This window comes from Propithecus coquereli, unplaced genomic scaffold, assembly GCF_000956105.1.
Source record: "Propithecus coquereli isolate 6110/MARCELLA unplaced genomic scaffold, Pcoq_1.0 Scaffold177, whole genome shotgun sequence".
Classification (NCBI taxonomy): domain Eukaryota; kingdom Metazoa; phylum Chordata; class Mammalia; order Primates; family Indriidae; genus Propithecus; species Propithecus coquereli.
The window spans coordinates 2,799,736-2,825,617 of NW_012142412.1; the positions used below are offsets into that span (position 1 = coordinate 2,799,736).

At 43.8% G+C, this 25,882-nt stretch overlaps 1 protein-coding gene across 1 annotated transcript in view; it reads left to right on the forward strand.

The window, feature by feature from the left end:
• CELF2 (CUGBP, Elav-like family member 2) overlaps positions 1 to 18,152 on the forward strand; it is a 156,986-nt gene extending 138,834 nt beyond the window's left edge. The window contains exons 8-12 of the mRNA XM_012642188.1: positions 1,465 to 1,584; positions 8,464 to 8,643; positions 13,081 to 13,224; positions 16,131 to 16,302; positions 17,628 to 18,152. Coding sequence (XP_012497642.1) covers positions 1,465 to 1,584; positions 8,464 to 8,643; positions 13,081 to 13,224; positions 16,131 to 16,258 — 572 coding nt within the window. The 3' untranslated portion in view covers positions 16,259 to 16,302; positions 17,628 to 18,152. The remainder of the gene's footprint in view (positions 1 to 1,464; positions 1,585 to 8,463; positions 8,644 to 13,080; positions 13,225 to 16,130; positions 16,303 to 17,627) is intronic.
• The last annotated feature ends 7,730 nt before the right edge of the window (positions 18,153 to 25,882 follow it).

Genomic DNA, 25,882 nt, shown 5'->3' on the forward strand with positions numbered 1-25,882 from the left:
TCACCAGGACACAGTGAAATGATGTATGTGAAGGTGCTCAGTGGATTGTGAAGCTAAACAAATCTAAGATACTTGAAATATTTTTACGAAGCAATTACAAGTGCAAAAGGGATGGGGGATGCAGCCACTTTGGGAAACAGCTGGGCACTTCCTCAAGATGCTAAACATAGATTTATGACATGACCCGGCAATTCCACTCCTAGCTGTGTATACTCTGGAAAACTAAAAACGTGTGGCAACAACACAAAACTCGCACACAATGTTCACAGCATCATTATCCATAATTGCCCACGAGTAGAAACAACCCAAATGTCCACAACTGGTGAATGGATGAACAAAGTATAATGTTACGTATACAATGGAATATTGTGTGATTTAGCAATTAAAAATAATGAAGTACCAGCCAGATGCAGCAGGGCACACCTGTGGTCCCAGCTACTCAGGAGGCTGAGGTAGCAGAATCATTTGAGCCCAGGAGTTTGAGGCCAACCTGGGCAACATAGTGAGACCCTATGTCTAAAAGCACAAACATTTTTTTAAAAGGAATGAAGTACTGACACATGCTATAATATGGATGAACCTTGCAAACATCATGCCAAGTGAAAGAAGCCAGACACAAAAGATCACATATTTTATGATTCCATTTACATGAAATATCCAGGGTAGGCAAATCCATAGAGACAGGAAGTAGATTACTGGTTGCTACGTTGAAGGGGCTGGGAAAATGGAGAGTAAGTGCTAATGGGTATGAGTTTCTTTGGGGAGAATTAAAATGTTGCAAAATTAGATAGTGGCGATGGTTGTACAATTCTGTGAATATAGTAAAATCCTCGGAATTGTATCTCTAAAAGGGTAAATTTTGTGGAATATGAATTATATCTCAATAAAGCTGTTATTTTTTTTAAAAAGAATAGGGGAAGCGGGGAAGAGTTGTACCAAAATGGATTTATCTCATATCACTTTACCCTCTCTCTGGGTCCTGAAGTTTTCTGCCACACTCAGGAAGATGCATGATGCTGTTTTAAAACACTTAATTTAGAAAATAACAAGTCTGAAGCAGAAACAATACAGAAGCTCAGAATTGCCCTTTGACTCCCCGACTGCTACCCCTTTTTGTTCTGATGGCTTTTAGCCTGGGTGAGAAGGAGCCTTAGCAGACGGAGGCTCTCCTAATGTGGGCAGTGAAGGGGTAGGCCTCCCATTCACAAATGTCCCTGCCAACCAGCAGTGAGCATATTTGCTGGATTGGTAACATAGCCTATGGTGATTTCCTGAACCACCAAATCTAGTTGTCAGAGTTGCCACAAGTGCAAGCCAGCGTGTCTTTCCACCAGAAATACAAGCGAGGCTCCTCGGCTCCTCGGCTCCAGGTGCTGGGATGACGACAGAGCACCTCCCTGTCCGGTCGGCTTCTCCTCGTCGTGTGCTTTCTCACCCTTTTCCCATCTTCCTTTTGTTTTTCAGTGGCTGCTTCAACCCCGAACTCCACTGCTGGTGCAGCCATGAACTCCTTGACCTCTCTTGGGACTCTGCAAGGACTGGCTGGAGCTACTGTCGGACTGAACAATATTAATGCACTAGCAGGTACCATAAACAGTGAGTATTTGCTGCTCTGGTGGACAGCCTTCCCCCAAATTCTCCACAGAAAGTGGCCAGCCAGAAATGACCTAAAAGGATACGTGACAGGGAGAACTAAAACTTGGGATGGAGGAGCGCATGCTTTGACAGGCAAAAACCATCTACGTTCATTTTGTCTCAAAAAATACCCAACCACTCGCCACCCCCAGATTCCTTTCAGTATGTAGCGTGTGTGTTCGTCCACAGATGGCTGTGGTCGACAGATATTTCCAGGGGCTTGGTTTGGTTTCGTTGCGTTCTCCTGTGAGGCAGTGTGTCGTAATGGGAAAGTTAATGGACTGGGAGTCAGGAAGCGAGTTCAGCTCTGCCGCTGATCAGCTATGGGAGCTCAGGCAGATCACTGCTCCCTCTCTGGGCTTCACTCTCCATTGAAAATGGAAAGTTCTGGATCAGATGATCCTAACAGTGCCCTCCAGCTCTAGAATCCAAAGACGCATGACAATTATATAGGGGACAAAATGAGGCCCTGGAAAGGAGGACGTGAAACTAAGTGGAGAGGAGCCACGGTGGGAGGTAACTCCTCTGGAATCTTTACGGAGCATCCATAGGTACAGGTCGCTCTGCAGCAGTTACTGTCCGAAGGGGCACCCATTTATCAGCAGGTTGAAATGGGTTTTGAGGCGAATAGATTACAAAATTATACTTGGTTCTGAAACATATGGATTCACCAAAGAACTCTAGGTTCTACTCTACAAAGCTGGCCTGTTCCTGTCATTGTAGCTCTCTGTGGAGAAGGAGCAGCCCGGCCAGAGGATAAGTCACATCTTAGGCTCCTGCACTGGGGAAAGGGACCCTCAGCCCAGAAAGGGGACACGTAATTTGCCCATCTCTCCATCTGGTACCCCCTGCTTGCCTAAGAGTGGCCACGCCCTGCAGGTCTGTGGCAGCCGACAGAGCTGCTGATTTGGAGGCCCTGTTACTACCATACAGCCCAGGCACCCCAACACCTACCCATTTTAGTTTTTAATAAAGGGATCATTGACAGGTATCCTATTTTAAACCATGATTCAGTAAGTGGAATGTTTTTAAAGGGTGATCAGACAGTATTTTTTTTTAAGCAGCAAAAAATCCAAATAATTTTATACTTTAAAAGGTCAAAAAGAACAATTTATGTCATTGAAAAAAAAGAACCTAAAACTCATCCAAATAAAGATTAACTTATAATCCTGATAAGAAAATAAATTATATGTTTAGAAGTGGGAAATTTTCAGGTTCTATTAAATCCTTTTAGTCTGATGCTCTGGGAAGAACAAAAACTTGGACTGAGTTTTATCTGACCACAGAGAAAAGAAAAGCGTTTTCCTTCCCGGTGTGATGGCTCTTGATTAGCACAGAGAACACGCAGTGGTGACCTTGTGACAGCCAGAGTGTCTGGTTCCAGTTAAAACTGCCTCCAGCTTGCCCTGTTGCAGCAGCCAGTAGGAGCCTCACTGCCTTGCCTCCGTCTCGGGCACAGCTCCTCTTCCTGACCTTGCCCTTCACCTAGGTAGAGGACGCGCGTGTTCGCACACATCCCTCATGCTGCTTCTCTTGCCCCAGGACCTAGTTCCCCTAAAACAAGGACTTTGATTTGATCGCCTGCCTGTCCTTGGTCTGCAGAGTAACAGGCCAGTGGGAATGGTTGTCCTCCTCAGCACGTGCTCATGACTGCTGTGTGTGTGTCCTCTTGTCCGTGTCCTGCGCTGTCCACCCTGCCCTGCTGTACGTTGCTGGGATCTGCCCGTCATTAGCGTGCGGGACTGGCGCGGGCTTCGTTGAATGGCAGAGCAACCATGAGTAGTTCTTGTGTGGGGCTCGTGTTACACGGATGCTGCTTCTGGCAAGGACAACAGGTGTAAACTGTTCTGCTTTTCAAAATTCTTTGCCATTGAGTTAATATAAATACATACAATTCATGGGAAATTAAGAAAGAATATTTTTGGTTTCAGATAACCCCTACTAGGCAGTATGAACCAAGGAAATGTTTAATGAAACCACAAATGAAAATACAGTCCTTCTGACAAATGTTACTATAATGTAGAGCTATCTGACACTCACAGAGTTGACTTGGAGCTAATATTTGCTACTCATCTCAAGTTAAATATCAAGAGAAAACCTTTTAAGATAGAGCACCCTCTTTCAGACCATTCTTCCTGATGATGCTACCTGTTCTGCTGGACAGTTCTCAAAGAAGGTAAGCAAGAAATGGTCACCTGGACAGAGCTGGCTTCTGAAAAAGGTGGCCACAGCTTCCAACTCATTGCTGTTTCCTACCCTGCTCTGTCCCAGGGGCCATTATTTGCTACCGTAAGGAGGGTATTATGGTTTTCTCAGTAGAGCCAACTCTTTTCCTTGGATTTTGCAGCAGCAAGAAAGTTGGCAGCTGACTCATTGGGAGAGCCTAGACTTTACCCTCTTCCCTGCCAGCGGGTCCAACCCCGCCCTCCTGGAATGAAGGTTTTGGTTAGTAGACAGGTAGCTAAGTTAAAGTGAGTTTGATAGCCTCTTTCCTCCCTTATACATGAATGAATGAAGGGACTAACACACAGTACAACACCCTGAAGATAAAATCGGCAAGGCGAGGACCACAGGTCAGTCCCCACCCGGGCTTTCGCCTCTGGACTGTTGGAGGGTTCCCTGGATGTGTTTTGTATATTAATGTCTGCACTACGCTAAAGAACACACTGCAGATATGTCCATCCACAGAGTCTATCTGATTTTGTGTTTAAATGTATGTCAAGTGGCATCCTTATTTTCCCTTGTTTAAACTGCATAATTCTTCCAAGTGGCTTACCATATAGTGGTTAAAATTATGATTGTTTGAATAGAAACAGCCACAGATGCCTGGTGAAAAGTGTTTATGGAAATAGTTTATGTAAAGTAGAGAAAAGAGAAGATAATTGGGCATATTATTGTGGCTTGTCACTATTTACATTGTGAAATTACTGTTTTAATCATATTCTGGGAATTTATGAAGATGTATGCAGTGAGATACATACACAAGCATGCACCACCCCACACATATTTGTGACCTTCTTAACACAAGCATACATGTAAGTGTGACTAATTGTACAAACTCATATTTATCTACCCTGATTGTGGACGTTTTATTCTTAGTGTCTCATTTATCAGCTTGCAGCTTAGAAGGATAATACTTCATCTGTGCAAAGGAAAAGTTACCCCAGTAAGTAGGTTAGAAATCTATGAGAAAATATTAACAGGTTCTTCACTTTTTCTTTTTCACTTGTTATAAAACCTAGCAGTGTGGCTTGCACATAAATGATTTCTGCTTATGGTACTTGGCCTCTATTACTTTTCAGTACCATCTCCATAGCTGCCACAGAACATGTTCATTTCATGTTCATGGCTAAGTCCTTTGCCATTTTAATGATTTACTCAGTAATCTCACAGCTCCTTGGGTCTCTGTCGCTGAGGACCTTCGGAGAGTAAGGAAGCGTGGAGCACTTAGTAGTCACGCTCTGCACCGCCTCCCGACAGACCAGAGCTTTGTCACGCCTGTCACGTTCTTCCCACCTTCCTCATCCAAGTAGCATGGGAATCGAGACTGAATGGGAGGAAATAGTCCATCCATTTGGCCATTTCAAAGAAAAGCCCTATTCTTTTAAGTGGAATCATTTTATTTAACTTTCTTCAAAACCTCTGCTTCTACTGTCCAAAGCTTTTAGAGGTAATCAGGTACCAGCGGCTGAGTTGACAAGTGTTATCGTGGATATTATGATTATTTAATACAGAATAACATCAGGTAATTCATAGGAATTATGCTCAAAAGTTAAAATCTTCTTTGATGGTTCTTAAAATTCTACCATGTAACCAACTTCCTGTTCTACCATGGATTTGGCAAACATACTCCCCAGATTTTCCAAGATAGTTTTGGCTTTAAATATTGTCAGTGCACTGGTACTTGTTAGTACTTTTACCCTTATTTGTTGTTGAAATGGATGGTTAGGCCACGGAGGCGGCCACCCCTGGCTGGAGAGGCCAAGCCCTCCCTCGCTCACCTGCAGAGATCCCGACTCTGCCCCTTCAGCATCTCCACCCTTCCACGTATTGCTTCCCCTGCCACCTCCCTCCCCTTCCCCAGGCAGGCAGGGCCACTCGTGACTATCTCCTACACACATGGCACCAGCAAAAGCAAACAGAACCCTTCCAGAAAGCAGATTAGTCCTGAGGTGCAGTCCAAACACACAGCCAACCACTGTGGAGGGTAGCCAGGAAGCGTGGAGGACGTGGCTGGAATGCAGCTTGCTTGAGCTGCAAGCTTCACAAGAACTCTCTTTCGTCCTGAAACATCCATCCAATATTTCAGGAGCGTAAAGTTCATTCTGCTTCCATGTTTTAAGAGAAAACAAATTGGCGGGCAAAAGGAGGACAAAAATTCAACGTAGAAAGATAATTCTCCTGACCTAGACAACAAAAGAAAGCCCAGTCCTAGAGCTGAAGCCAGTTACAGGCACCAGCGAGCGGTGCAGGGAAACACCTCCCGTGCCCCTCGCCCTCTGCAGACGCCGTGTGAGTCACAGAGGCTACGAATCGTGGGAAGGCACTCGTGTGGGTCAGCTGACAAGGTATCGTAGCGATGCAGCATCTCAACCATTCCATGAGTGGCAGGGGATTTGGAGATGGTCATCAGAATGGCACTTCCATCTTCGTGCCATACTTGTTGGGCAGCTGGTGCCATGTAGCTCTGCAGGCTGCAACACGCACCTAGAACCACACACCCTGGGATATGAGTGGCATGGCGGGTCACCACTCTCTCTCCTGCTGCAATTCCTACCATGCGGAAACCTGAGTTTCCAGAGGATTGAGCCATGACTTGAATCTCTGTAATTCCTGGCACCTGGTAACAGCCTGACAGCAGGGAAACCAATGGAATTTACCAGTGGTGCCTGGCCTTCTCCCAAGTTACTTTGTACCCTCCTCTCACCTCTCTCAGCAAAGAAACACTGATGTTTCTTTGCATGACACAAATACTGGGAGGTGGGGATGAAATGAGAGCACTGGCGGAAAGTAAGACTGACTCCCCAGCTCTTGTGGCACGGCAGTAACGACAGGGATGGAGGGAAGAGGCGGCTGGGAGGCAAACGTGATTAGTTGGTGTCTGAGGGATCATTTGGAGTTATTGACAAGGACACACTCTTTCTAAGCTCTTTAACAGCACGCGCTTGCATGACTGGGGAAAAAAGAGAATAGACTCCTCGATAGTAAGAAACGTAAAGCAGGTCCAGCAGGACTTCTGCTGGCCCGCACCTCTCAGCCTGCCTGTACTCGCTGGGTCTGCCGGAAGGCACTTCCTCTGCCAGCAGTTGTCAAGTCCTCCCTCACTGCACCCCACCACCACCCCCCCACCGCCCCCTGTGTGTCCTGAGGAGTCCCACTCTGTGTCCTCTGCCCCGACACAGGCCTCAGGCACCACGGGAGTCCTGAGCTACTGAGCCGCGGTCTAATGCACATCTCACATGTTGTCCTTTTAATCAAAGAGATGAAGTTGGTAAAATAACAGAAGCCCCCATGGGGTCACTGGAACATTCCCCACCTCCTCTGTTTCCTGTGGGTGAAGCAGCAACAGTGGAGGTCTGATTCCCCTGGGGAATGTCCCATGGCCCTTAGCTGTCCTCTGTTCTCACGGGACTCCTGACCCATTTTTGTCATTTAGACATCTCTGCCGTTTTCACATCTCTAAGCAGTAGCCCTGATCCCAGCAAGAGAGTCCTTAATGTTTTCAGTAAGTAAGTTCTTCTCAGAAACATTGCTTTAAACTGTAATCATAAGGGGAAGCCGAGGCAATTGTGATGTCACCTCTTCTATTCTCTGGGTTCATTTAGAAGTTAATGCTTTAAAAGTGTTGTTTGTTTTGACTCAATATTCAGGGAAAGTGTGACACAGCCAGCAGCCATAATAGAGCAAAAGAGTAGCCAGGATACAAGGGAAAAACCAAAAAAAGTCCACTGGCCAACATCCAGTTCACATCAGTTGATAGCCAGGATCCAGCCTGCAGACAGAGGCGTCCCTTTAGGTGACTGCAAAACATGGCGTGGAGCTTTTTTAGTTACTGGGCAATGATTAATACCGCAAATGTGCACACGCGCAGAACTATTTGCTGCTGAAAACTGCACCATCGGTTTCTGGTCTTTGATAATAAGTAGCTTCAGTTCTCTGCATTTATGGGACAGGTCCCCATTTCCTCCTGTGCCTCAATTCTTAATCAGCTGGGCTGCTTATTCCTAAGATCCTAGTCCCTGACGACATCCTTAAACTGTGTAGGAAAGCCAACTGATGGAACTGCTGACTCACTAGTTTATAGGGTACAGAGCTTGTCTTTGCTGCCATTTCCTCATCAGCTTCAGGTATAAAAGTTTTATCCCTTTTTCCCCAAACCCTTGAGCCATCCCCTGGCTCCTCAAAGAGCCCAACAAATGGATGTGAGTGTACACGTTGCAGGCCTGTGCCACTAAGGTTTTTTTCACATGCTTCTAAGCTCTGAGCAGTAGAAGGCTTTTATTTCCAAAAGATGACGGTACTTGCCAGGAGCACATCGCATGGGATTAAGACGTGTTGTCTCACTGTAGTGCCTCAGCGCGTTGTGGTCACTGGCCTAGGGAGGGAGGGCTGTCATTGCTTAGGTCTTTTTTTTTTTGCATTATGATTTATTTCTTCATGGTTTTGTTTTTAATTTCCTGTTGGTGTAATTGATGTGCTAGCTGCATGTACTTGCTGTTGTACTTGTGTCAAATGATTCTCTAACTTCCTTTGGAAAGCACTAATGAATAAGTGCTATTTCTCTTCTCTATTGTTGGGTTTTTTGTAAAGTTGCTCAAATGCTCTCAGGTATGGCGGCTCTGAATGGAGGACTTGGCGCCACAGGCTTGACGAATGGTACGGCTGGCACCATGGACGCCCTCACCCAGGCCTACTCAGGAATCCAGCAGTACGCGGCTGCCGCGCTGCCCACGCTGTACAGCCAGAGCCTGCTGCAGCAGCAGAGCGCCGCGGGCAGCCAGAAGGAAGGTAGGTGCCGCCCTCGGGCAGGGCCTGCAGTGGCCAGCCCAACACGGAGCGTTGGCCTTTAAAGCACACTTAGAAGGTAACAGATTGAACCTGTGTCATAAGAGAAATCAAAGAGTTTATTTCTTGGTTTTTTTTTTTTAAAGACATATAAGCCAGTATGGTGGTGCACCCCTGTGGTCCCAGCTACTCGGAAGCCTAGGCAGGACCTCCTGTGGCCTTGAGGCCACATCTAGCCTGGCCCTCCAGATTTCCAAGTGCAGCCCCTCAACCGAATACAGACATCACAAAACAAATCCCTTTATGAAAAGGATTGTGTTCTGTAAAATTTGGATTCGGTCGAAAAAGCCACACTCAAGAATCCCCAAGGCCACAGGTTCTCCACCCCTGTGTCTCTTCAGATGAAGTTCTCATCTGTTATGTGTTTACAAACAATTATCAGTTGCTACCATCACCGTATGACCAGGAACCTCCCTGTCCCCAGTCAGCAAGGGCCATCAATTCCTCTCTGTACACTCCTCCTCAATGGAAGGGGGTGAATCACTACAGGCTTCTGTGGGGGAAGCTCGCTCTCCCTCCTGTATTTCCCAGGTTTTTCAAAGTCCACATGGCCTGTGATTGTGTGGCTGCCTCTCAGTAGACAATGGTTTTTCAGGTTAATGATAAGCTCCACGGTTAGGATTGACTTGGTCTTTGTTTAATTGGGGGGGGTCTTATGGGAAAGCAAGGAAGTGATTGATCGCCTTGCTTCTGCACCAGTGAAGCAAAATAAATTTCAGGAAGTTAATGCTAAGAATAAATTAAAGCTAATTATGAAATGGTTAATGAGCTAGTCCAAATAAGAATAGTTTGTCATTCTTCCTTTTGATTTCTTCTTCCTTAATTGAAGTTGCTTTCAAGCAAAATCTGTAACATGACAGTTATTTTTTTCCTGACTTGTTTGGAATATGGTAAAAGAAGCTAGAATAGGGAAGTACTAAAGTTTAAAATTTTTTTCCTTCTCCTTTACCTTCCTCCCTCCATAGTTCCAAACGGCTTTTGTGTGAATACTTTGACTTTAAACATGGTGTCGTGGAAGAAATAGACTAGTCAAGTTGTGACTTTTAAGGGAACATAGCCTTAAAAGATACTCACATGTTTTTTAAAAGGAAAAGTTTTTTCTTTAACAGATTATTAAAAAATGAAAGATACATGAAAGTCTAAGTTAAACTCTCGTGACTCTTGTAGGTTTCGTAACCATCCACCACTGTTCAGACAGCTGTGGTTCAGCAGGCATGTGAGAGAGGCCCCTGTCATAACCACCACGTCTTCCCAAAGAAAAGCCTGTGTGTGTGCGCCCCCTTCTTCCTGTGGCCTGAGTGCCATGGTGACAAATAAGGGCAGTAGGTGAGGTCCTGTAAAAGATATCCTCAGACAGGACGCAAAGCCTCCCCACCCCGCAGCAGCTTTAGGGAATGTTGGTGACTTCCTCATTGTGTAGCAAGGCCTTACAGCAACTACAGAACCTGTGGCAGTGACAAGCGTCAGCCACCAGAAGACTCAAAATGCAATGAATGGTTCAGGGACCAAGTATGGGCGTGAAATAGTATTTTGTGAGTTGCTTCACCCCAGCCCACTACCCTTTTGAGATTAATAAAAAACAGGTCAACATAACTGTTGCAACTCCTGATTTAGGTATGTGGGCTACCAGTAGCATGGTTTAGGGTTTTTATTTTTTTGGTGGTGGTAGTGACAGGTTTAGGTTTTTAATTCATCTCCCACCTTCTCCTGTCTATCTTCTGATCACCTTCTCCTTGCCCAGTTCATATGTGCTCAAGAAATTTAAACCACCTTAACATTAGTTTAAGTAAAAATGTAATGAATTCTAATACAAAATAAATTTTCTGCTTCACAGTTCTGTTAGCCAAGAGAGCTGAAAGTAGACTTGATGGATGTAGTCATGTGTCCTGGAGTGTTCTCTCCCCACAGGAAAGTGAGCCAGTCTGGCCTTGTATAAAAAAAAAAATAAATGCTTTTAGTTTTTTCTCAGCTAAATCTTCCAAAGGGTCATGGCATCTTTGTGCAGGAAGGTTGCTCATCTTTCTTGCCCTCCCCAAATATGCCCTGACCCCAAGTACCTTCCCATCTGCCTTTATCTTAAGGAGGAAGTAGAGTCCCCAGGAGCCCAACAAGAAGCCAGTGAGTGCTGGAGTCTGACACACTTTCATTCCCACAAACGTCCCCAGTGCTTTGTGCTGGAGCAAACGCCCCATGAGAAACACAAGATAGTGACACCCCAAGCAGCCAGGAGCAACAGTAGGACACAGATAGTGTGTACTGGGAGAATCTGACCGACTGGAGGGTGATTTGGGAATGGGATTGTTCTACTTACGGAGGTAGAGGAGAAGATGAAAACATAGGTGGAATCCTCAAAAAAAATTTTTTTTGCTCCAGGTATCAGCCACCTTAGCTGCATACAAGGGAAGTTTTCTATGTGAAGTCACCTTTTCCTCACTGTAACATTAAAAACTTGGGGAGGCGGTCTATACCAAATGTTGTAGCCATTTTTTCTTGGGGGAAAAAAAAAAACAAAAGGGCAAAGCCTAGCTGGGTTTGTTTACCTGTCTCTGTATGTTCCTGGTCTGTCTGGCATATATGTATTCAGAAGGTGCAGCATTCTAGAATGTCAGGGTCATGCAGGCCTACCCACTAATCTGTCATGTGCATTGAAACTGCATTTTCTCCCCAGGCTTGAGGAGGTGAGATGTACTTCACAATCGGATTGGGTCCCATTAATCCTCATTGGTGCATCTGAATCTTTCATTTCGCAGCAATGTCAAATCTGGGGGTACAGGTTTGACCAGTACACACATTGCACAGGCTGTGCCTGGCACAGTAGCACTTGGAACCTCCCTTTCCAGGGTTTTGGGTTTTTGCATCTATTTTTTTAAAGTTTTTTTAAGCCATAAAATATTTGGGATGTGAGTCCCAGTGCTGTCCCTTCATAATACAGAGTGCCTGGCTGGGCACAGTGGTCCCCACCTGTAATTCCAACCCTTTGGGAGGACAAGAGTTCAAGACTAGCCTGGGCAACATACTGAGATCCCATTTCTACAAAAAGAAAACAGAAAAATTAGCCAGGGCTGCAGTGAGCTATGATTGTTACCACTGTACTCCAGCCCAAGTGACACAGCAAGAACCTGTCTCACAAAAAAAAATGCCTCCATGGAATGTGGATATGTCCATGGAAAATGTAAGCAACACGAAGTTAAGGTAGTCATGCAGACACATTTTTAAATAAGAAATACTTCATCTTTTTCACTAGAATACTTTTTTATGATCTATCAGTGGGGGGCAGGGGAAAGGGAAGAAACTTGGTTTGGTATTTCTTTGCAAAGATATTTATCATTTTTACAAAGTTCTTTTTAACCCCATTTTTCTTCAACCCATACACACAGATACCCTTGCCCCACTGTCTAGGAGACCCATCACAGCTGTCCCCTGGGCTGCCCAGTGGGGCAGGCCTGATTCCTCTCCTAAGAATGCCAGCTCAGGATCCACGAACCTGCTGGCTGCAGAAGTTACCTTAGCGGTTCTGTGAGCTCCCCTTCCTCCCAGGCACCACGCCCGGAACGTCTCCACCCAGCTCACTCAGGTTTCCTCCTTCGTCCTTTTTTGCTTCTTTTAACTTGCAGTTAGCTGTAGTGGAGGTGGGCAGAGTGAAATGGAGAGGAACGTGAGGGAGCTTACCTCTCCACTCGGTAGAGCTAAGATGACCGTCTCTGTTCCCTGTCTGTGCTGGGAAAGAACAGGTAGGCACGCAGGGTGGCTTCTCCATGCACTGCGTTCATTTCCAGGCCTAAGGCCCAGGGGGGCTGATGCCTGTCAACGCTGAGACTCAAGCTACTTCTTCCCTGCCTTGACTCATTGCCAGTCATATCTGATAAAGATGATTATTAGACTGTGTGTTAAGAGATGTGCAAATCCAAACTGGCTGGATAACTGATTGAGCAGCCTACTGCTGCATCGATTATTCTAAATGGCTGCAGGTGGTGAGCACAGAACACCCTCTTCTCTGAGAGCCGGTCTGTACGTGAGAGAGAACATGGCCACTGAGGAAGAGCCCATGCCTGGGTTCTCTGCCCTCATCCTGCCACCTTTAACCCAAGAGGTGACTCAAATGTGTGCTAACGCACGGTAGTACACGTGACCCACAGAAGACCATCAGTGAGAAGGAAGTCATTGGTAGCCAGTATGTCTTTAGAAATCAGGAGAATCTGAAGGCCAAGTGCTTTCCTGAAAGACATCCCAGCATCTGACATTCACCCATCTGTTCATTCTCTTTCTGTAAGAGGAAGCTGAATGTACAGCCTACCCATTAAAGTATTCCTAAGCAGCAGCTTTGGGAACTAACACTCAAGGGATACCTTACTCTGATTTTTTTTTTTTTTCCCTCTTTAGGTCCAGAGGGGGCAAACCTCTTTATTTACCACCTTCCACAGGAGTTTGGAGACCAGGACATTCTGCAGATGTTCATGCCTTTTGGAAATGTTATCTCTGCTAAAGTCTTCATTGACAAACAGACCAATCTGAGCAAGTGCTTTGGTATGCAAAAGAAACCAAGCTGAGCTGAAGTACTGCAGTAGGTTCCCAAGTGGAGCGTCATGGAAGGGAAAACATGAATGACACATATTTTCAGTCACGATGAGGCCTTCCCTGTGTAGTGGTGGTTTCTGCTTTTCCGGATGGACAGAAGCAGATTTGGGCAAAATTGTATGATCAAAAAAAGGGGAAGAGGCTATATAAAAACAATCTGGGAAATTAAACTAAATGTCCCTATATTAGGTAATGTTCTATGCGATACTAAAGTGTCTTACTATGCATAGTTAATAATCTGTCATTGCAGACACTTTGCCACTGCAAAGGCCCCGCCCCATGTGTTACATGACTCACACACCAGGGTTGTGGGTCACTTAGGGGCTCATTTGGCATCTTGACATACACACACGGACACCCCTTCATGAGCAGTGACGTGTTAAGGTTGCTGCCAAAACACAGCTCTGCACGCACAAGGGTGAGCAGTTGGCGTAGCTCATGGTTACACGGGACACTGTATTCTGATAGCATCTGAGGGCCAGAGAGCCCAGCAGTGTGCGGGTCTCGTGAGAACACTGGAAAGCCCAGCTTTGCAGTGCACGGAGGGGCCTCGCCATCCTCCTTCCAGCAGCCCGCCTCCTGTGGTGCTTTCTGCTCCCTGAGAGAGTAAGGAAAACTGGCTGTGTGGGCTGCTGCCTTACACCAGGATAACGGCCACTATATCTATTCCTTGCTTTTTATTTTTCAAATGCTTTTGGCCCCCAAAGTAGTTGAGAGGCCAGGATGCTCAGAGTGTATATTAACTTGTTTGGCAAGCTCTTGGCCCAGTCAGAGTTAGAACATTTGCTGTAATCACTTTTGCAATTTAACAATTCATGTTGGTAGTAGGTACTAACAAACAGTAGCATAAAACAAAGCAGAGTAGATGTGGGCCAGCAGAAACAGAATTGTGTATTATAAAGAAAAATGTCAAAGGTAGGGTGGGTCTCAAATAGCCAAAAACTCAAACTTACTACTTGGCTGACTGGTAACGGCTGTCAGTCCAAAGAGAATGTCTTGGCTTCTAAAACTCCATTATCATAGTGTCTTTCTAGTTTCTGTGCTATCAGCCACGAAGGTCTGAAGCCTCTGTTGTTAGGGGAATTAGCATGTCAACCATTTAAAGTCCCTGTTTTTCCCCTAGCAGAAAGGCTGTCAGCCTGAACCCATTACACGATTGCTGCAGCGGCAACTCTATAAACCCCTTTGTGATGGATCATGAGAGAGTGAAATGGAAATTAAATTGTTATATGGGGGTCGGGGTAAGCATGAGCTTACCTTTGGGAGGCTTCCCTGCACCAGGTTTTGAGGCAGAGTTTCATATTTTTCACAGCTAAACAATGTTCTAGGCTTATTCGGAGATTGGAAAGGGATTGTGCTTCATGATTTGATTTGAGAAACCATTTGCTGCCTTGACAAGAGATTATATTGGCCCACAATAATGCAAGCTGTTAGTATCAGCAGACAATTATTTAGCATTAAGGACTGTTTTCAGTTTGTATTAAAAGCCTTCGCACCCAGCTTTCTCAGTGAGCAAGCCTAGGTTCTTGGGGCCCGTGGTTTGCTAGATTGCTAGCCCGGTTCTTTCATTCTCACCTCCTGGCCAGGTTTTATTATCATCTCACCACTTCTGGATAAAGACCCAGAAGGGAAGAAGAAAGTAAAGTCATAGCAAAAAAATCTTGGATTCAAGCTCCCAATTATTGGGAATTAGATTTAATAAAAATTTAAACCACCATTTTGCAACATAGCCTGCCCACAAGAAGCTCTGCCTCATGCCTGTTTTTATCAGGTGAGAAGAAAACGCTGCTGAAAGTACATTTACATCCTTTTCCTCCTCTAGTTTGTAAAGGAATTTTCTCTTTAGCTTTAAACTGTAATAGTAGATAGATGGAGATGCTCAGTATAGAACCTTCTGAACAGCTGATGTTCAAAACTGGAAATTAAATGTGTCCAGTAGCTTCCTGTGCCCACTGAAAGAGTAGGCAGCACTTCCATAGCATTAATTAAAGCTTTGTTTATACCCTGCTGCCACCTCACCCCCAGTGACAGAACCATGTGATCTGGGTCTTTGCAGAGCAGCATTAGTTTTTTTCAAAAGCACACACCCTCCCTACTGGTTTTGGTGGTGGTGGCTGCTTCTGAGAGATACTGGGAATTCTCTTAACATGGTTTTAAGCTCTGTTTGTTTCCCAAGACTTTGGGAGATGCAAGGTACAGATTTCCTTTGTGCTAAATTTACTGGAGCTTTGAAAGTGGACACTGAGAGAAAAAGAAAAGCCTAGCATTTCCCTGGGTTCCCATCAGTAATAACTTCAAAATGTTAAAAATCAGTATAGCTTATTTTAGAGTGAATTCAGTAACTGACCCATCCTCTAGTCAGACAGGTGTGGGCACAGACAGGCAGGCAGGGTCTTTGGCAGTATCGACTACCTTCCAGCCTCTCCCTGAAGGATCCTGCCTTAGAAGCCTCACCTGGTTGGGACCCTTGGCCCTCCAGTGTTTATACCAGTACTTGCATGAGTAGCGCTTACTTCCGTACCTGGGGTTTGTTCAGAAAGATTCTGAAGGACTTTAAACACAAATTTGACTGAATCCGGTAGACAGACTAAATTCAACCCCCCAAGTTTGGGATGTTAGTGTTCTGGGAGGGCTTGTTCTGCCAGACACCAGATTACCTGGCCATCGGCTCATGCACTGCTGCTTCTTTGCACGTGCCCCGTCCACTCACAGCAGGCACACGGTCAGCGTCACAGAACTGCCTGAGCCCCTGGGGTTGGCACTAGCTGATGCAGTTCCCTTGAGCCCGGCCCCCTCTTCTGCTCCGCTTCCTCTCCAGCCTGACTCCCTGTCCCCTTTCCCTTGGTGTCTTCCAGGTTTCGTTAGCTACGACAATCCAGTCTCTGCACAGGCTGCTATCCAGGCTATGAATGGCTTTCAGATCGGCATGAAACGCTTGAAGGTGCAGCTGAAGCGCTCCAAAAACGACAGCAAACCTTACTGATCCTAACCCTAGAGGCTCCCTGCTCTCATTTTAGCTTTCTTAGGGTAAGTCCCAAGAGCCAGCCTGTTCTCAACAGGGGAGGCAGAGGAGGACCACATTGCCAACTTTACCAAGAGAGACGGTTATTTTTACAATAAGGCCTCCATTTCCCCACCCATTCCCCCACCCAGTTTGCCATAATTACAACTTGGGCTACCTTGTTTCTATTGAGTAAATTCCTCCTCCAGTTGTGCCACTGTATTCTCCTTTGTTTTGCAATTTGAATCTCCTTTGACCTTTTTTTTTAAAATTTTTTTGTTTTCATTTTTGCTTTTTTAAAGAAAAACATACACACAAGTAAATGCCATTTTGAGAATTTAAAAGGCAAACAAATGCTAATGTGCAATTCTAACTCTGAAACCACTGGTGCCCCAGAGCACTGCCTGGAGAATTCACCCCTCCTTGTCTGGCGCCCACCCCTCCAGAGGGCCCTGGCGCTTAGAGGTTACCGTGGGGCCTAGCGCGAGGGAGAAGCACTTACTCAAAACAACACAAAACGTCTTTCCACTACATTGGTTTGTTTAATAAGTAGGATTTGATTTTAGGGTTCAAAGAAACATGACATTTATTGGTCAGATTATTACACTGGTTGTCTATTTTGTTATTTTATTTTAGTTTTTAGAAAGGATTAATGTAAAAAAAGATTTAGAGATCTGTTTCTTAAAGCTACAGGGTTTAAAAATAAAATAAAAATGAGTGAAAATACTTGATGTTTCTTGAAAGATAAATTTAATAATAATACATAAAAAAGAAAGCCACAGGCCTGTAAATTTTATTTGTAAAAAAAGCATTTCTATTTTTATACAAATTTTTACTGCCTCAGAAATAATGGAAGTTATTTATTGCCTATTGTTAACTTATTGGGTACCTAAAGAGCAGTTCTCTGTCTAGCTAGAACCTTCTGAAGTAGTCTCTAGAGGAATTGTTCTAGGAATGGGCTTTTTTTCACCGTTGAACCCTAGACCTACAGTTCATGCTTATCCTCTCGTGTTTGTATCTGTCTAATTATTTTGTTCGTAACTTCCATTATCTAGTTTACAGTTCAGCCGTCTGACTCTCCCCGTATGTCACATTTGTTGAAACTGGACCCTGTCCCTCACCCCAAAACACCCAGAATCCATCCCTTCTCTCTCTCTCTCCAGATGGATTCTCTTGGGGTTTCATTGTGCTGTGGATTAAGAGTGTAAGAAATGCAAATTATGTGAATGGCTCGTAGACTCCCTAATGACCTAAGATTTGCATTAGTTTTTCTCCTGCACCCTTAAAAGTAATTTTGTTGCTGCTGCATAGATTCTGTGTAACTTTTTACTCTTCCTTGTTTTTTCCCTAGACATCTTCATGCCCGTTAGTTCATCGTTTGCCTAGCATGTCCCTGTGGCGTCTCAAAAAAAAGTTTCATCGTCCCGTCATTGTTTCTGATGTCTTTCTGACCTCACATCATATTTGGTTCTCCTACTGACTTTTGATCTAGTTTGACCTTTGAAATTTGCATGTGACCTCATCTAGCTATGAATTCTGGGAAGTCAATGTGAAAAACATTGCTGCATTCATGCAAGACTGAAATTTATTATTAGACAAATTAATTATAGAAAAAACAACCTGTGGCAAAAATGTTTCTCTCTTATTTTTTTTTCTTTTCATAAAACAGACTTGAAAGTATTATACAGGGATTGGCATTCTTCCCGGTCACTGGTAACAATAGCAATATGTGTCCAGGGACACAGAATGTTGGTTTCTAACAGACTACTTCCAAAAACAGTTTGAGAAAAAAACTGTCTGATTTTAAGTCTCTAGAGGTCTGTAATAGTTTTTACATTTTTCAGGCAGTGTAAAGTTTTTTGATAAGGCCATTTTAGGTGGCTCACTTTCTCATTAAGATATATATATAGAACCACTTTTTGTAGATTAGTATAAGAAAAATATTTACCCTGTTTTGGGGCAAATGCTACCTATTTGTGTCACCTTTTGCTGAACTGACTCACAGTTAGACAATCCATGGTTTAATGCACATGAAATTACCTATATTTTATACTGTTTCAATGTACAGGAGAAAGGTTACTGTAAACTGTGTTATGTTGGTGCTTCTGTGAATTAAGTTGTGGTTTCATCATGAGTCTTATGGTCTTAATGTTCTTTGTTGATAAGACAAGTTTAGAATTGGTTTACTTAAAACAAAAAAGAATTTCAAAAAAAAGTTGTTTGCTTAAAAAAATTTCATGTGAGGGGGGGAAAAAAAAAAAACCTATTCCAGAATAAGTTTTGTGTTGGCTTGTGAAGCATTGATGTCATTTTTTTTTTTTTATTGTGGACTATTTAGATGTGTTTGTGTTCAGCAAAATGTGATCTGTTTTTTTTTCTTTTAAAGAAAAAAAGTGAAAATATATAGTGCCAAATTCCAAAGGTACTTCCTTCCTAGAGCTTCAGTGTGTTTCTTGTGAGAAGTAATTTGATAACATGGGTATTTTATTATGTGTTTTGTATAAAGCCCTAATATTTAAAAAAAACAAAAAAAAGGTTAAAAAGTTTGTTAACTTGCTATCCTGTGGTCTTGTTGCCTGGAATTGTTATTGTTTGTTACTTCTCTATGATGTTTTTTGTAAGACATTGTATAAGTGCCCACGTCTCACTTTTCTAACCACTCTGCACACCCATGCTGTGAAGGCAGCCTCACCATGTACTTTCTTCATAATCTATGGAAACCTCTAAGGTGAGAAAGTTTTGAACTTTTAACCCTTTCTACCCAGAGCTATCTGGAATGTTGATAATTTTTTATACTGTCATAATTTGAGTTTTAGGGTCTTCCTAATTTGGATTTCCCCCCAATATCTTCTCAGTTGTATTTTGTCTCTACTGCTAGGAAAAAACTGCACAAGGCAAAAAGATATATTTTTTTTCTCCTATACCTTTGATTTTTTTTGAAAACAATCCCTAATGTGCTTACTGGCATGTCTTCTTTAGTTTTAATGAAAAACTGTTTAAGAGGAAAAGGAGGTAGATTCAGCACCTAAGTAATCCTTAAAAATTCTGTATGCTTTTGAGATCAGGTTCAGTGGTATGTTGTTTTTTTGTAGACCTTGCAGTGAAATGACTTTGTGGTGGGATAGGCTCTTGTCTTGAGGGGTTTTGCTTTTGTTTCTCACATATTCCTCAGTGATGTTTCTAATCAGCCATTGTGCTGGGGATTCTCTGACCTCAGCAGATACCTCTGAGTAAGCAAGGTGTCTGGAGTTAGAAACCCGCAGTCCTTTCCTTTTTATTTTTTTAAGTAAGGGAGACTGATCACATAAGTAAAGCTCAGTTCTTTATCACAGTTACTGACCAAATACCTAGCACCAGTTCCTGCTGCCACTTTTTAAAGTGCCATATAACTCTTTTGCTTTCTGTGAATAGGTACCTTGTTGTCTTGACAAATCCTAATGTCATGCCTACAGCCTTCCCGAAAGCATGCCCTGGAAGCTTCTTGGTTTCACCTCCCCTACCTTGTTTGATCTCATGTGGATGTGATAGCCCTGGGATGGAAAGGACTAGCCTCTACTGATGCAAAAAAAAAAAAAAACAAAAGTTTCCTTCTTATAGCACATGCACTTAAAAATGACCCGATTTGTATTATCCTCACACGTGTTTACTACTGCTGGGGCCTTCCTTCATCCTTTGAGGGCTATTTTGTACTTCCTGCAGCAATCAGCTTAATAACAAAAGTTATCGAACGTCTCTCTCATATATGATACAGACACAGAAACACAAGTGAACACCATCTGAAATTCTTAGTTTCATTCAGAATCTATTTATCAATTACCTAATCACACACACTTTTCTGATGTCTTCACTGATGCACACTGCCCTTCTCTCCCCCAGAGGAGAAAGAGTGCAGCTGGCAGGAGCTCAGGACGGGCACTTGTTAAGGGATTCTTATTTGTAAGCAGCCAAGACAGTACATTTGGGGGAAGTCTTTTTTTTCATTGCTAAAAAGATAACCCTTCTCAGAGACAAACTGTCCTTTTATCCACTTTATCTTTTAATATCAAAAGCTGCAAGGATGCAAAAGGCCTGTGCCAGAAGGAAAAACACACAGGGAAACTGCTTTTTTAAAAATCAAGTGTAGAGAATAGTCATTTTTAAACTAAATCAGAGAATTGTGATAAAATGGCAGTCCTCAAAGGTGTAACAAGTTCATCTTTCTTTCACCATAGGGGTTATAGTTCTTTGGCTTGTGCTACTCTGGAACCATTTTACTGTTTGTTTCTATTATTAAGTGCTAATTAAAAAGAAATAAAATTTTTAAAAAACCTGTAGTTTCATTACCTTTTTGAATAATGTCATACAAAAAATGTATTTGTGTTTTTTTGTGCTGTGAGAATTGTTTGTAGATTAACAATATCATTTTGTTTAGAATTGCAGAATAGTTTTTAAATATTGTCTGAGAAAAGCCAAAGTTAATGCAACCTAGTGGAAACTGTAAGACCATTTGAGTATTGTTTGTTTTATTGATACATTTGGATTTTGTTGTCTGATGGAATTTGAGCCAAAAAAAAAAAATACGCAGGCTTTCCTATTTCTACAACTGATTGTACTTATGCATTTTGTACCAGTGAAACTTTTTATACTGGAGATTAAAAAAAAATGGAAATTTTTGTGGCTTACTCTAGTGGGCCCCCTGACTGATTTCAAGTTTGCTTTCTGGTTGGTAGAAAGAAAGTTGCTTTTCTTTTAAGAATTAAAAACTTTGGCTTGATTTCTTTTTTCCCTTTGCTTATATCTAGCATTAGAATTTTGTCTTAAAATACAGCGGTAAGTTTCACTTTTTATTCTGTATTGTGCAGTTACACAATAAGGTAATTAGATTTAGAAGTACTCAGTCACTTTAAGTGGATAAATGTATTAGTTAAAACTTTAGGGGTTTGCTTTTTTGCTGTTTAGATCAAAGTTTTTTCTGATTCTTCTGTCCTCATTGTGAACATAACCGTGTAGTTGAAACAGTCAAACTTATTTTTGTAATGTATGTTATTGTGTGATGCGGTTTTTTGCTTCTGTCTCCAATATTAAACCATTTTCCTAATACTTGTTTCTCTCTCTGCGTGTTGTATTGTTGGCAGTCATTATATGTTGGTGACACATCTACACACCTCGCTGTTTCACGTATCTGTTTTTTTCTCTATGTTGTGTAAAAAGATACAGTCGATTCCACTTAAGTGAATATCTGATTTCAGAAAGGGGAAATTGCACACGAGCCACCTTTGAATTACGTACAACAGCCCACTTTAGCCACTGCTTCCACGATTACGGTTCACCGAAATAACTGCCTACCGAGTTGGATTTGCCAAGACATTTTACGGTCTTCTGACCTCTCTCCCCTCCGTATACTACACACCCGCAGTGCTTCACGGTCATTAAAAACTGCTGCTGGGGTTTCTGCTATCTACCCCACAAGTCCAGAGGCCTGTGATTACAGTCAGACTCTTCCTAGAAACTAGTCACCTTTTTAGAAGAGCTGAGTTCTCAAGGGAAGAAAATAAACTTAGACTTGTGTATATTCTTCACCGGCTATATCTGTTGCCATCCATCAAAAGACAGGTACAGAAAAGCCATTTAAATTATTTCTACACATTAATTGAATCCTGCTCGCTTTAATTATTATAACTAACAAACAGCTGAGGAAAAAGAAATTTCCAAGTGCTCAAATGGAAGCTGCACTCAGTCTGGGGTGGGGGGAGGCACAGTTCACAGTATATTGTGCATGTCCACATGGAAGCTAATAATGCCACACGCATCTACACACTCCCTCCTGGATGAACATGCAGTTAAGGATAAGCCTTGTCCACACTATGGCCCCAAGCCCAGTTATTACAAAGATAAAGACCCTTTTCCACCCATCTCCTATGCTCAGGAATCTGATTGCTCTTAAAGTGCTCTTAAAAGATTCCATTGATGTCTGCTCCCCACGTCTTATCTCTCCTTCCGATTTTTCAGACGCACGAGCTGACTCAGGCTATCCAGCACCAGGCAGCCTTCCTCTGGGTGCCAGTGAGATTCCTCCTGTAGGTGCTCAGGCTCTTTGCCCTCTCATTCCACAGCCCCTCTGGCCCAAGATTGTATTTCTAGTCGGCTCAACAATAGAGGGGCCTGGTGAGGGGAGGAAAGGAGGCTCTCCCCCAGGCTGGACACCTAGTGATAGTGACGCCACCAGCTCCAACCTGCACGGATGGGAGCTGACTTCCTGCTGATACTTCTGCTTTCAACCTCCTCATAGCCTTCACCAGTGAGCCTCTGAAAACCCACTGCTTAACATGAGTGGGAAAAGATGGCTAAGGGTGTGATTTCTTTTTTCTTTTTTTTTTTGGGGGGGGGATTGTGGGTTGGGACATATGAGGGAGGGATGGAGGGTGATTAAATTCTCTCCAAGGTGCAAGTGTTTACTTTTTAAATATATAAGTACATATAGCCACCATTTGGCACAAGGCAAAATACTCATGCTAAGTAAAGGAAGGGAAAGACAAAGCCAGTTTTTGTTGCTTTGGAAAAGCAACAAGAATAATAATTCTCCAAAGAAGGGGACGACAATGCTAGTTCCTTTAAGCACTTATGACTGTAAAGTTAGTCCCTGCTTAAATTCATACCTATGATTTCCATTTTGTACAACACCACTGCAGTGTGAGCAAGGTGTACGTGTTTGCCACACATGGACCACCTTGAGAAATTACAGAATCGTCAACACTGACCTTGCTGATGGAAGCCACACGTCTGCCCACCCCACAGCAGCTGTATGCGGTCTGTGGGCTGGGACTCGTAGCTGGCAGGCTAGGAAACACAGTGATCGTCAATGTACTGTGAATCGTTCCTGATAAGTGAATAAAACATTGTGACCAAACAATCAGCTTATTCACTTATCAGGAATCGACTGTTCTGCTAATTCGCTGTTTTTGTTTTTCATCTCTGTTGTAGTTCACTATTTTTGCTGTGTTCTGTTTTCTCCTCTCATGCTTGGGCAAAATCACTGGAAATATTATCTTCATGTGACCATGAAACGTTTATATTGAGTGAAAATGATATCTTAACAAAATCTATGCACTTGCTATCAGGAACACAATACTGGATGTGTCTTATATATTGAACTCTATATAGTACTCGATTTCTTAAATAAAGCTTAAGAAAGGACTGTTGTGTGTAAAGTTAATGTGATTATTTTTCAAAGCAGTGTTTCTAAGGGGTATTTTTGTTCTTTTAAGTCTTGAGTGATACAGGATGTTTTTCATTACAATTATATCACTGGCTTTATGACTTAATATTCAATAAACTAACTTTGGAAACAAAATGGAGTGGGGGGAAGTTCTTCAGAGTATATCTTAGCAAGAGCTATCTGGACACCCATGCCCTTCCTGGTGACAATGGCAAGTCTCTACCCAGGCACTGTGGGTGGCAGAACAGCAATTGCTTCATGGCCAAAATCCCACTAGGCAGCACCCAGTCCACCCTAACCTAGAAAACCCACTGGCCTTTCTGAATGTGATCTCTTTAGGTTCAGAGAAGAAAGGGGACGAAAGAGAAAGGCAGAGCCAAGAATAATGCCGGTTTGCGTCAAAACTCTGCCAGGATAACGTGACGCTAAAACTATACCCTGCTGGAGAACAATAGCCTTTCTGTTCAGGACCGCAAAATGAGAGTCAGCCAGAGAAGGTATTTGATCATTCAGGGTGAGAAGGGTAACATTTCAAAGCGATGTGTGAGAGACATCCTATAACAGTTGCAAAGCTTAAATGGGAGGCCTGCTGCTTGGTCCTTTGAAGGAATATTTTTGAAATTTTTCCTACAGGCCATAAGTTTGAACAGAATAGCATTTTCTGTTGGATTTCTTTGCTTTGGGGCTTTATGTTGGATTTGTTTTTCTTAATGTTTGATTCTAAGAAAAACTCCTAAACTACTACTTGCACCATGGCACAGCCATCTTAACCCTTTATAAAGCAAGTCTTACCCATCCCTGGTAGTGAGACAGAAAGAGCATAGTTAATGACAGTCTACAGATTATCCAAAGTTATTCCATTCTCTGCCGCCTCCTACCCCAAAGCTCCTACTCATAACTTTGTGACAAAAAAGAAACAAAAGCTTCCAGTGAAAGTAAGGGAGCAGAGAAATAGGCAAGGGACAGGAAAAAGTAGCCACATCAGAGGGCGTGGCTACACTGCACCTGCTGGAGCCACACAGCCCAGCTGGGGGGAGGGGAGTGGCTCACACCGGGAAGGACACCGGTCTGCGTGACCTGGGTGCTGAAGAGCTGGCTGCAGGTGGCGGTGCCCTGGGAAACCTCGTTGCACAGTCTTTCTTACCAGGTAGACACACAGCTAAAAGCAGCCCCTTCTGTAAAGAGCGCGGGGCCAAGGCCATAATGGGTAGGAGACTCTGAGCCTCAGTCAAGAAAGGAAGAATAAAAACTAACATATTCCCCTCCCAGTCTGCAGCCCTGATTCCACAGTCCCCCAGCCTCCCCGGCCAGGGAGCTGCCTGCTGGGAGAGCAGCAGGGAGAGGCAGCCTGGGGCAGCAGCCTGGCCGGGGAGCTGCTTCATGGGGAATGCTCCATTTCTTTGACCCTCCCTCTCACTACTGGGTGGCAAAGCAGCCTGGCACCAACTTCTACCTGCCTGCTGCACGAGGACGTTTTTAAAAAGAAAAAAATATGTACACAATATATAAACCCACACATATATACCATGTTCTGCCACTAAAGCTGCCCATAAGAATCCCCAGTTTTGAGTCACCGGACAGTCCCATGGCGAAGCTGGTGTGCAAGGTGCACAAGTGAGTGCTGAGGAGCACGCCCCTCAGAGCCACACTGCCTCGGTCGGGGCGCAAGCGCCACCACTCGCTACTTGTGTCGCCTCCGCCTTAATTTCCTCATTGGTAAAATGAGTAAACGTAATACCTAATGAATGGGGTGGTTATGAGGATTAACTAAGCCACTACATAAAAACTGATCCAGTCAGGGTCCATCACTGTAGCCACTCCGTAGGGCACCAGCACTTGGGGGACCTGCGGACACGGTCAGCTAGACCCTCCTCTGCTGGCCTGGCCATCACCTTCTCCTGCCAGCTGTCCTCTCAGCCTCCTCAGGGAGCCCCACAGCTCTCCTGGGGTTCCCTGGAGAACTGCAGACAAGGTCTGACCAGAAAACACAGCTCTTCCAGCAGACAGCTCTGCACTAGCAAGTCCCAGAACAGGCTTTCCCCCCAGAGGCGCCTCCACCTTTCAGATCAGCACACCACACAGTTCCACCCCAAGCCACGATGACCAGCTCAGTCCATTCTCAGAGAAGGAAACTAATTCCTCACTCTAATCCACCCCTTCCTACCTGTAAGTATTATATTTAGGGATCTCTTCCCCAAAAGGAAAGCCTAGCTGTCCAGTTTGGGCCCAAGGCAGGAACGACAATATCGCCTATAGATTTGTCTGTAACAAGCCTGCAGGTTCTACGACCTTCCAAGACAAAGCTATGTTCTCTACAGCAACCCAAATGGGCATTATCTTTGACCACCTTGAGAAGGACAGACGTCAGGGCTCAGAAGTGCACCTGCAGCCAAGCAGAGAGCTCTCTAGCC